General features: G+C 37.0%; 1 protein-coding gene across 3 annotated transcripts in view; it reads right to left on the bottom strand.

Annotated features, from left to right (window-relative positions):
- The window catches only part of Ptpro (protein tyrosine phosphatase receptor type O), a 249,838-nt gene that overhangs the window by 44,670 nt on the left and 192,206 nt on the right, over positions 1 to 12,962 (bottom strand). For all 3 annotated transcript variants that reach the window (XM_004845822.4, XM_021259146.2, XM_087214061.1), the window contains exons 13-14: positions 2,648 to 2,787; positions 755 to 887 (exon numbers count right to left, since the gene is read on the bottom strand). In XM_004845822.4, the coding sequence (XP_004845879.2) occupies positions 755 to 887; positions 2,648 to 2,787 (273 nt within the window). The remainder of the gene's footprint in view (positions 1 to 754; positions 888 to 2,647; positions 2,788 to 12,962) is intronic.

Below are 12,962 nucleotides of genomic sequence, written 5' to 3' on the forward strand. Positions count from 1 at the left end.
AGATACCATTAAAATCTTTACAGGCTAATATTTTTGTCCTTTCTTCTGAAAAATAGAAATAAAAATGTTTTTCTAAAGCTCACTCCAGCCATCACTGAATATGGTAGCGAAATATATGAGTAATATTACAGAAATGAGAAAGAACTCAGTGAAGGAATAATGTGATAGAAAGAAGAGCTTCATAGAGGGACTAAGAGTGTGGAATCAGACTCCAACAAACATGCACAATACAACCCAGGAAAAGAACAAGGAGGCAAACATCATTCCAGACCTACACTTTCTGCTGGATTACAGACTTTCTTGTTTTGACTCAGTAATTTACGTAAGCCATTATTTGATCAGTGTTAAGGCTGAGGTCCAGAGATACAATAGATGAACCCTAGTTGTTCAGGGTATTGTGCTTACTGCTGAAGAAGAGGGTAATGGTAATGAAGTTGGTGATGTGGCCATTAGCATGTAAACAGCAGACGCTAGAGGTCTCTGTATTTCCTTTCTGAGCTTCAAAATAACCCAAAAAGTAATATACTATTATTTTAACTGTACAGATAAAAAAAAGTCTCAGAGACAGGAAATAGCTTTCCCTGAGTCATATATCTGATTGGATTTAAGATGTACCCGATTCCACAGCTTGAGTTTTTTTCAGTAGAACATTGGCTCCACTAAAAGGAAGATAATACATATTTCTTCATAAAGGAAAGACAGTGTGGAAAGAAATAAATTCCAAAGGCCAGACTGCACTGGTGTGTATAACTACCCATTGTCGAGACGGCTATGAATGCAGGGGCACTAGGGCTGTCGTGGCTGAAGCTGGTGACACTGCAGTTGTAGGCGGTGGCAGGCAGAAGGCTGGAGATGGTGACAACATGGGAAGAAACAGCAACTGGCTCCTGGAGGTGCAGAGAGTAAAACATAGTTTATGTTCATCTTCATCTCTTTTGCTTTTAAAATTATTTTTCATAGCTAATATACATAGCCTGAGTAAAAAAATGTCAGATGAAAAGGAGTAGCAGTGGAAAATAGTTCTTTCTTCCTTTATTCCGCATCTACCCAATTTTCTACCATGGGAGCAGCCACTGTGGTCAGGTGATATTTTTTTCTATGTATATTTTATGGGTGTATACTCATATAAAAAATAGTTAAAATCATAAATGATGCCATAGTTCATACATTTTTCTGCCTTTATAAAAACCTTTGTTATCAATACATTTTCCCATTATTTCTATGTCAGTTCAGATTAAACTGGTTTATTCCTTTTAAGGGATGCACAGAAACCCATTGATAGTGATAATTTATTTCACTAGGCCCCTACTGATGAAGGTTTAAATGGACTCTGAATTTTTTGTACTACTGCAAACAATGCTACAGTGAACATCATTTCATAAATGTTGAGAAGCTATATAAATATACACAATATATATACATGCACACATAGGTACACATAAAAGCTATGTAAATATGCACACACGAGTGCACACACACTTGTATATTAGCAGCTAATTGCTTGCTCAAAAAAGGGTGCATTTTTAATAAATATCAAAAGCTATTAAAAGTAGCCTTCCACAAACATTTCTCAATTTACCCACCTATTACCTATGTATGACAGTGCCTGTTTTCTTACATTTTTTTCCCAACACAGTATATTTTCAAGGTGAGCTTTTTCAATAGTATCAGTGAAACTTTTATCTTGTAGTTTTATTTTGCATTTCTTATGAGTGAAGCTGATCAATTTTTCATGTGCTCAAGAATATTTTGTATTTATCTTTTCAGGAAATATTTTTTAGAGGTTGTTGGTCTTTATCTTTCTGACTTGAAGCAGCTATTTAAATCTTAAAATCTTTTACCTGCATTTTCAGCTTTCAGCAACTTTGTGGGCTCAGAAACAGTTAATATTTGCCTCTTTTTTTGGTTGTTTTTTGTTGTTGTTGTTGTTGTTGAGAACAGCAAGTTGCTAATTTGGTGAACCAATGGCCAGACTAATAAATACTACTGTATAATGTAAAAAGATGACTCAGCACAATACTCACACTTCTTGCTATTTGTGATTCCAAAGCATTAGAAATAACCATTTCTTAAACTTCGTTGCCAAGAAAATTGTTCTCCTTATAAACTAGAAATGTATGTTTCCTTTAATTTCTCTTTGTAGTATGACTCTTTCTTGTGGTATTTCTATTTTGCTTTACTTATTTGTTTATAAACAACTATACAAAAAACTATACAAAAAATTTTGAAGACAAATGTTGATTCTACTATTTGTGTTCTACAGAAAAGTGCCAATTGGCTCATATTTGTTAAATTATACTTTATATTTGCAATTATATTTTATACTTATTTTGTATGGCTGGGAGTGAAAATATAATTTATTTGTTAAGTTTTGTTTTATATTGGTTCATTTGTTGATCAACTTAGTGAACCAGTTTCTTTATTTCTTTGTATGTCCTAGAGCGGCCAAAGATCAGTGGCAAAAGATAACACAAATGCAAAAGTTGTCACGGTCTTATTCTAAGAACAATATTATTTCTATCACTGAAACACAAACAAGAAAACAGTTTGCACTTCTTATAGTCCAAAGATAGAAGATCTTTGTTTTGTTTAGATATTTAGCATTAATTGAAATTAACCCAGAAAAGTAAAGTCAAACTGTACATACCTGGAGTTGGGATCCTTGACTAGAGCCAATCTGTTGACAGAAGACTTCGAAGAAATCTGCTACTCCCTCCTCCACCCACAGCAAAGTCACCGAGGTCTGCGTTTTGTTCACTGCGAAGAGTGATTTGGGAGGAGCTGGCTCTGAGGAAATACAATGTTTTTTTGTAAAAAATTAATTTGACTTAATGTATTCCTTCTTCTTTTATTAGTAAGACAGTAAAAGATCCCAAAACTCCACATGTAGGTAGTAAGAGCCCATAAAAGTTTTACCATACATTGCTTTTGAAATACATGCTTCACAAAGACAGTTACTGACTCAGAAGCAAAATACTTTGCCTTTTTTCCGCTTTCTATGTTATACTTCTCTTTTTTGGAACACTTCTGTTTTCTACTTCGGCTTTATTTTAACCCTAATCTATTAACAGTTTTTGTGTCATCCCTCCTGGAGTTAGCACTGCCCTAATAATACAGACCTTTTGGAGGAGACACAAGGGTCTGTACTCGGAAAAGGCCAGGCAAATGAAAGTAGTGTGCTTCTTTCTAATGAAGAGATTCGGATCGCTTCTTGGCCAGCAATCAGTCTTTGTTCTCTGGAGACTATTTGGAATAATTCAGTCAGAGGAATTACTTCATGAAAAGTTAGTCACAGTTAAGAGGGATAAGCCTAAACAAATAATGCGATTTCTTTAAAGAAAATAATTGACGGGAGGGGACTGGATGATTAATAAAACATTAGAGATGATTTTTTTACCCTCGACATTTTACCTTGATCAATAAATCAATCCATTAGTCAAGGAAGCCATGCTCAAGGAAGTCATGCTCATTTCCAGAACTGTGTCACTGGCTCATTTGGCTGGGAACTAATACCTGCCTGTTTCTCAGTTCTATTAAGTCATCTGCTCTCCCATCCCCTGTTCCTGAATTTCCCCTGTTGTCTTCTCTGACCATGTCCTTTGGATGTGGCCTTTTCCTCTGGTTCCAATGCAAGGCCTGAAGCTTGGGTCCCTGTTACCTATTGCCAGACCCCCTTGACAAGGCTTGCTTGGGTATATTGTTTCTTGTTGCTTCATTCACACAACAGCAGATTCTGCCACCTGCATGCCTCTGTCAACCAACTACCCACTGCTGTTGCTTGGATTTCTGTTCACTTTCCACCCCCTCTTCCAAGACTGGACCCAAGATCCTGGCTTTTAACAGTGGTTGAAAAAGTTCCATAAATCAGTTCACTCTTTTTATAAGCATATATGTCTTTTGCAAGAAAATTTGAACTTCCTTCTAGAATATCATCATCATGGCTCAGTCCAGAAACCAGAAGTATGTCCAAAATCATTCTTGATATGACTTATTGAGGGTAATCTAAAATTAAGTCTAACTAAAAAGGATATTTTTTTTTTCCCAGAGGCAACTTGACAAAGCCTGGAAGGTGAGTTAAAGGAAGAAAGAAATAAGTTAGTCTTGGAGAAGCCAAATTCCCCATTGATGTCAGGATCCCTTTTTTTCATGTGCAATGAATTATCCCCTCCTTCAGATGTTGAGCTATCTCATTTCTCTTCCAAGGAAGAAAAGCTGATAAAACTGAGTTTCTGATAAAGAACAGGCCAGTTTCCACTCTCCACACCCTTCATAATTGTTATTGCCAATTGGATTAGAGTTTTCAGACAGCACAAATGGAAATGGTTCTGACTTGTGTAGAACTGGGTCTTTGGAAGCAAGTATGAGGTTGTTGGGCAGAGTTGAATGATTTGTTAGGCGAGGCTGGGCTTTTGCTGTTTTTAAAATGCACATTATAGAATTGCTTCTCAGAGTGAGTCTCTTAGACTGTGATCAGGCTCCCTGATCAGGATCAGGATGTCTATATTTTCCCTTCTGATAAGTAGATTAAGTTTAGCTATCCAATAAGAACATTGCCAAATCCTAATCTCTGGATCCAATTTTTTCACCTGCATTTTCAATCACTTATCATCTGTGCCTACTCTAATATCTCACTGTTACCTTAAGCTCCATGTGTTCAGAGGTGAATCTGGCAATCTCACTATCTCATAAATCTATTTTACCTTCCAACTACTCCTGATGCTTTTAGGAACATAAACATTCTTTAGTTGTCCAAATGAAAAGATTTGAGGCTGTGCTCTTACTTCTCAGTCCTGGCATGTCTTTTAACAAGTCTTCCCATAGCTTCCTTGTATTTATTTTTAAATTATATTGCCTGTCCAGACTTTTGTCATCACACAACATTGATCATTACCAAGTCCTTTAGCCCTTTTCCTGTGCCCTTAATAGCTTCTCATTTTATTAATGAGAATTTAAGTCAGATCAAATTGTCACTTGGTTTATGTGAATCCTATCCATCGTCTGTTGTATCTTATCTAAATATACCACGTTTTAAAGATCTACTCAAATTGGCTACATGCCCCCCAGGCATCTAGCTTCACCAACATCCCTACTTCCTCAGGCAGGCTTCCCACTGGTAAAGCCAATCTTTCCACTGACCTTTACCAAACTGTGCTTTCTCAACTCACATTTCCCTTCTTTATTCTGCACACTCTGAGATCAAGAAAAAGTCTCAGCTCTTCCCCGAAACCTTATCTGATGACTTTGTCTTCTGATGATCTGTCCCCCTTCACATCCTCTGTTGCTCTTAATTATTACCTATTTGATCTCTGTGAGTGAAGTCCTGATTCCACTAGATCCTACTAGATTTCTTAAGAACAGGGGCAATGTGTTATAAATTACTTTGTCTTCACCTTGAACTAGCCATCCGTAGGCAGCCTATGCTGTTTTAGGGGATTTATGTTCCCCATCTCCAGGCATTGTATTCAAGGGGTTAATGGCTAAATATTGGTTAGGCCATTGCAATGTGAAGGGGAATACAGCAACATGCATTTTGATTGATCTCTGTGTGTGTTATGATCTGAAATGTACATTCCTCAAATTTCCTATGTTGAATTCTTAACCTCCAGCACCTCAGAATGCAACTATATTTCAAGATAGAGTTTTCCCAGCAGGAATGAAGTTAAAATAATGTTATGAGGTTGGGCTGAAATCCAATCTGACTGGTAGCCTTAAAAGAAGAGGAAACTTGGATGCCAGGGACACAAAGACCATGTGAGGACACAGTGAGAAGGTGGTCATCTGACAGCCAAGCAGAGAAGCTCCAGGAGAAATCAACCCTGCAGATACCTTGATCTCGGACTTGCAGCCTCCAGAACCTGGAGAAAACAAACTTCTATTGCTTCAACCACTTGATCTGTCATATTGTGTTATGACAACTTTAGATAACCAATACAGTCTCTTATTATTAAAAATATCAAATATTGTCTAGTTCATAAAGCAGAAGGATTAAGATAATTCCAATAATGATGTATAGAGTAAATAAGGTTTAGGACAATGTACACACATTTATATAATTGATAATATAAAAGATAGTGGATAATAATTATAGATAATAATTATAGACCATCTCCAGTTATCATTTTGCAAATCTTAAACTTCTTCAGTGTCCCTATGGTCCAAAATGTCAAATTTCCTTTTGTTTAAAGTAATTTCAGAGTCCGTGATATTCATCGTTAGTGTGTATGTACAGGAGAAAGGAGATAGACATACTTTTTTTCACAAAATAAGATACAGATACATGCTTACATGCTTTTAAACACTCTAAAAACTTTCTAAAAATAGTGTTGTTTTCAGCTATTTGGCCTTCTCTCTTTCCTCTTCTCTCCCCTTCAGTCCCACTTCAGGTTCCATTTGGGAATCCAATCTAATTTTATAAGAAAATCAAGTACCATGCACAGAGCATGAGCAAAATGGAAGGCTGCAGTGCTACCATTTAATTTAGACCGGATTATGAGAGGCTCCAGCTGTTGCCTCAGATCTCTGGGGAGAGTGAAAGTGACCTGTGAAGTACTAGCTGGTGTCTGATTCTTATTTTGTGCTCTGGCAGCAAATCTTTTTTTTCCCTCAGAAATTTCAAAGGGAATAGTCAGGTGTAATATTTAGCCTTGGAGCAGAATGTAACAAATTTTTTGTCTAAAATCCATTTTTCTCTGCTACTTATTATATTATTTCTTATTTTAATGTGACCCATTGATTTAGCTGCCTATTGAATGATGTTTATGAGGCCACCATTATATCCACAAGGGCCAGTCAGTGTCATTCTGTCTACATTTTCTATCTCTAAGCTTGGTGAATCATTTCACAAAGGCGGGCCACTGGTAATCAGTGAAATTCAGTAGAAAAACACTGCAAAAGTCATCTTTTCTTATCATATGATTCTTTTTTGTATTTTTAAAGAATCAACTTTACATTTTATCCTTATATTAAAAATTGAAAATATTCGCATTTAATTTGGTCTCAGCAGAAACTTATTGAAATGTTTGTGATAGAGACTTAAGTAGAAAAAGCCTCGATAAAGTGCCCTGTATAGATATTTAATTTGCAAACATTAGCAAATTTAAAGTCTTTTCTACTACCAAATAAAATATATAAGTAAGACCTGATTACTTATGTTAGTTTAAAATTTACATAATTACATACTAAAGTTAGATTAGATTGAATTGCTGTTAACTTTCCTAGATACCCTGAAACATTATATGTCAGAAGAATGGATGCACCTTGAGACCATAATGTTAAGTGAAATAAATCGGAATACAAGCTTAAGTATGAAAGTTTCTCTCATATGAGAAACCCAAAATGTAAATAAAGAGCAAAATAAAAGACAGGTAATAGGAAATAGTGAGCTGGATCTTTGCAAAAGAGAGGAAGACCAAGAGATGTAGAGAGGTGAAAGGGGTGAAGAAAGAATGAAGATGTGTTATGTACACGTACCACCTCCCCACAAGGAGTGTACTCATTATGTACTGCAAACGTGTATTAATAAAAAATAAAAATTGAAACAAAAGCAAGAATGCATTCATTTTCCAAACTTAGCACTTTACCTATGCTATCCTTTTTATATAAGTCGTCTTAATCTATGGCCAACATGACAAAAGTCTGTCTCTCTTGTCTTTCCTTCCTTCCTTCCTTCTTTCTTTCTCTTTCTTTCTTTCTTTCTTTCTTTCTTTCTTTCTTTCTTTCTTTTTCTTTCTTTCTTCCTTCCTTCCTGTCTGTCTTTCTTTCCTTCTTTCCTTCCTTGCTTCCTTCCTCTCTTTCTTTCTAATTTTTACTTTTATTAATACATATTTGCAGTACACGATTGCATTCATCATGGGGAGTTGGCACTTGTAATGACATGCCTTAATTCTTTCTGTGTCCCCTTTCTGTCCCCTCTCTCCTCCCTCTCTTCATCTTCAGCCTCACTGGCAATAATTTTCTACACTCCTCATCTATAAAGATTTGAATTGGAAGTCTTTATCATCTGTAGTACAGTAAGTCTTTAAAGTTTATTTTCGTTTTCCTCAATTTAAACAGCTCTGCCTTAAGCACTATAAATCATATAACATATTCACCTTGGCAAACAATTGCAAGTTTTAAGCAGTGAAAACTGCATATATTTTGTTAAGGTTACTGGAATTATTTGGGGTGGATTAAAATTGAAATGTAATAAAATTAAGAAGAGGAATACTTATATTAAATAACATAGCATTTGTCAGATTTAAAATGTATTAGGCCTTTTCTCATTGACTTCTTTTCCTAAATACATTTATTCAGTAATTTGAAGTTTTAAAAGTAGTATTGAGAAATGTAAAAAACCTTTAGGCAAATATTTAGCATTTGAAAACGTATTAAATTATAATTAGGCCTTTTTCATATTCAAAAAAATTTTTGTAGGAGTTCGAAATACATCATTTACATTAGTTTTAAAGTATATTCATTATGGTTTACTGATAGCGAGTATCATATCCCTTTTCTGTGAATCACGAGCTGGGTTTATAGTTTCCAACACAAGTACTGTAACTTCTAAACCTAATGAGAGTTTTCAGAGAAAGCATTCATTACCATTACTTAATTTCAAAACAAAATATCTGACTTCTCCCTTTTTAATTTTCCCAGGAATATATTTTCACTTACCATTTTTATTTGGTTAGGAATTATGTAGATCACAAAATTGTTAGGAAAAGACTACTACTTTCATTGTATCATTAACCTTCTTGGCTTTACTCTGAACTCAGGTTGAATTAAAGTCTAAAACTTGATGCAACATAAAGACCGTCTAGTTCAGATTTTCATCTTAGGTATTGGAAATTGAAATGCACAAGACCTCAGTCACTTTTCTAAGGTAACATAATCATGACAGTGAGATCTGAGATCCAAATCTCCATACTCCTAGTTAAGGATCTCTCTTACTACATTAGGCTTCTTTCTAAAAATGTGAGTTTTTCCACTCATTTCCATATAACTTAGGATAGAAAAGTATCCTGAAAATTTCCTTTGCCCAGAAGATACACTTTTGCAGAGTGGGAACTTGCTTTTGTATTTAAATCAGTGCTAAACTTTATAGTCACTGCCCTATTAGTCCACTATAAAAATTCTTCCAATGTAGTGAAGAGAATAAGGCACCTGAAAGCATGCAGTCACTGAATGGCATGCAGGAGAAAAATTTTTCAAGAAGTACTAAGGTTGTGTGGCAAGGCTATGATGTGCCACACTGCAGTGACTCAGAAGAATGTGATGAGAAATGGGGACAGGCGACTTGAAGAGAGACACTGTCTAGTCTTGGACCAGAGTGACAGGATGGTGTCACTGGAAACGGAAACCAGAAAGCAATGTTTGCACAGGCTGCTGGTCGTGAAGTTCTATGCATAGCCATTTTGATCTTCTGCAGACCAAAGTGACACGTCTGCATTCTTCTTCTAAGAAGTCCTGAACTTTGACAAGCTGCCTCATCCTTTCACCCTGCTAACTACCCTGGCAGTGGCAGCATTGCTTTCTGCAGGTTCATGCAGAAACCAACCCATCCCTTGCATGCTGCCTCTTCCAGCCCACACAAGGACATCTTTTCAACCAGTTTCATGTCTAATCATCCTGCATCATTGGTTTTCTCTGGTCTTTTGTATAATCTGATAAGCCTGTATTCAAGGTCTTTTCCCAAACTTAGAGAAACAAACAAATACAGATTCTTGGTCCTTGCATCCTTCATCTTCTGTTCACTATTTCTCTTTTCTTTTATCAACAGCTCCTTGAAAGTTTTGCCATTCCACCTGTCTTGAGATTTCCTCCTTGCCCTCTCTTTAAGCACATTTTAATTAGATGTTTTTCCCCCTCACCATTTGTTTCTCAAAATCTCTAGCGATTTGATTTCTACATCAATCAGATCATTGTTGGTCAATTCTCCTTCTTCATCCTACCGGACTCATCTGCAGGTGGCAAGCCAAAGCGGTCAATCTACTCACCGAGACTCCTCCTTCACTTGGATCCTAGGACCCGAGGACCTCACATTTTCTTGTGTGCCTGCTTACTCACGGGCCCCTCCTCCTCTTTGGGTGATTTCCCCTTAAAGTTGGAGTGGCCGAGGGCTTAGTCTATGAATATAATTACTTTTTCTTTATTCTTTCCTTCATAACCTCAGCTGTGTCCCATTCCTACATTTATTTTTACAGACCTGAATCCAGGCTCCTTAATCTAACAACCTATTCAGCGCAGCATTTCTTCTTTAATACTTAAGAGGCACCTTCAAATGTTGATACATCTAAACCAAAACTTCCCATCTTTTCTCTAAACCAGCCTCTTCCATAATAGTTTCCACCACCATATTTCTGTTGCATAGGCCTCAGATTCGGATGTCCCCCTAGGTTGCTTTTACTCATTCAAAGGCATCTGGATTCATCAACAGATTCTATCAGCACTATGTCCACAATAAATTTTGGATTTGATCAGTTTTCACCACCTGTGCAGCTACAAGCCTAATCTAGGCAAGTACTTTTTAATCTGGGTACACAGTGGTCTCCTCACTTTTTTTTTTTCCATTGGGAATTGTACCTTTATATAATGCATCTTGGTTCTTATTTTTTCCCCATTCCTAGCCCTCCCTTCAACCCCTCCACCCTTCCCTATTTACAAAGGCTTTATTTCCATTTTTTCCATTTCTCATCATTTTTTCCTTTCCCTTCTTTCCTTTCCCCTGTGCCTCCCACTACCCCTACCCCTTTGGACCTTTTATTCCAATTTTACATTATTGATTATTCATTCTAATCATTGGTACAATTTAGGTATACAATATAATGACATTGATCATTGGAAATTTGCACCTTTACATAGTCTCTCTTGGTTCTTGTTTTTCACCCTTGCCCAGCCCTCCCTTCAACCCCTCCAGTCCTCCCTATTTACAAAAATTTTGTTCCTATTTTTCCGTTTTCTCATATTAATCCCATTCCCTTCTATCCTTTCCCTTAGCCCTCCCACTTCCTTCCCCTTTGCCCCTTTTCTTCCTATTTCACATGACCTATTATACATTTAGTCCTTATTTACACTTTCAGTTTCTCACACCAGAGAAACTATTCGGTATTTACACATCTGTGTCCTATTTATTTCACTTAAGAGTATTGCCTCAATGTGCATCCACTTAGCTATAAATGTCTCTAATTTCTCATTTTTTATGGCTGAGTAGTACTCCATTTTATTAAAAAACCACATTTTCTTTATCCAGTCTCCGGTTGATGGGCATTTGGGCTGTTTCCAAGTTTTAGCTATTACAAACTGCGCTGCTATGAACATGGGTGCATATATATCACTGTGGTATGATTCCTTTAATTCTTTGGGGAAGATCCCCAGCAGTGGAATAGCGGGGTCAAATGGGACTTCCAGTCCTAGTTCTTTCAGGTATCTCCATACTGATTTCCACAGTGGTTGAATCAGTCTACAGTCTCAGCAGCAGAGGAGCAGGGTTCCTCTTTCCCCACAGCCCTGCCAGCCTTTGTTATTGGTTGATTTCATGATAGCAGCCATTCTTTCTGGGGTGAGGTGGAATCTCAATGTTGTTTTCATTTGCATCTCTCCAATGACCAGTGACGTGGAACATTTTTTCATGTATTTATTTGCTATTTCTACTTCTTTATGTGAGAAATGTCTGTTCATTTCAGATGCCCATTTTTGGATTGGGTCTTTAAATTTGGGAGGTCTGATCTTTTTAAGTTCTTTATAGATTCGAGATAGTAGACCTTTGTCTGAGGAAGAGCAGGTGAAGATTTTTTCCCACATTGTGGATTGTCTCTTCACACTGCTGGTGGTTTCTCTTGCTGTGCAGAAGCTTTTTAATAAAAAGAGATCCCATTTGTTGATTGTTTGTGCTAGTTCACGGGCAACTGAGGTTTTGTTCATATAATCTTTTCCTACACCGATGTCTTCAAGGGTTCTACCTAACCTCTGTTCCAACTGGTTCAGAGTTTCTATTTTAATATTTAGATCTTTAATCCATTTTGATTTTACTTTAGTGCATGGTGAGAGATACAGGTCTAGTTTTAATCTTTGGCAAGTTGAAGCCCAATTTTTCCAGCACCATTTATTAAAGAGGCTATCTTTCCTCCAGTGAGGGTGTTTGGCTCCTTTGTCGAAGATGAGATGGCTGAGTGTGTCTGGCGTTGTTTCTGCATCTTCTAATCTGTTCCACTGGTCCTCAAGCCTGTTTCTTTGCCAGTACCATGCTGTTTTTATCACAGTAGCTTTGTAGTAGAGTTGCAGGTTGGGGATTGTGATACCCCCTGCCATGTCTCTGTTACCTAGAATTGCTTTTGCTATTCTGGGTCTCTTCTTGCTCCAAATGAATTTTTGGATTGTTTTCTCGAGGTCTATGAAGTATGCTGCTGGGATCTCAATTGTGATTGCATTAAATCTATATAGCAATTTTGGAAGTATGGCCATTTTCACTATATTAATCCTTCCTACCCAGGAGCAGGGGATGTCTGTCCATTTTCTGATATCATCTTCAATCTCTCTTTTCAGAGTGCCATAGTTTTCAGAGAAGAGGTCTTTGATTTCTTTTGTTAGGATGATTCCTAGGTATTTCAGTTTTTTGGATGCTATTGTGAAAGGAATTATTTGCCCTATTTCTCTCTCAGTGAGTCTGTCATTGGTGTAGAGGAAAGCTATTGATTTTTGTGTGTTGAGTGGTCTCCTCACTTTAAGGTGTCCGAGTTGGAATACTTGGGAGAAGAAAAGGATTACTAAAGAGGATGACTGGCTTTGAACTGATCCACAACAGGTATAAAGTGATACTGTGGTCATCTTCCCTAACTTGTCACCTGTTTTTGTCCTTGCCCCAAATAGTCTGTTCCCGCCGAGTAAGGCCCTGTGAAGTGTGCCAGTCATGCGACTCCTCTTCTTAACCCATCTGATGGAATATCTCCTCAGAGGAAGACACCTTTCAATGCTCCTACACAGTTTCT

The sequence above is a fragment of the Heterocephalus glaber genome, unplaced genomic scaffold, assembly GCF_053883595.1.
Source record: "Heterocephalus glaber isolate CG9 unplaced genomic scaffold, H.glaber_assembly_v1.0 deba00001444, whole genome shotgun sequence".
Lineage (NCBI taxonomy): Eukaryota > Metazoa > Chordata > Mammalia > Rodentia > Bathyergidae > Heterocephalus > Heterocephalus glaber.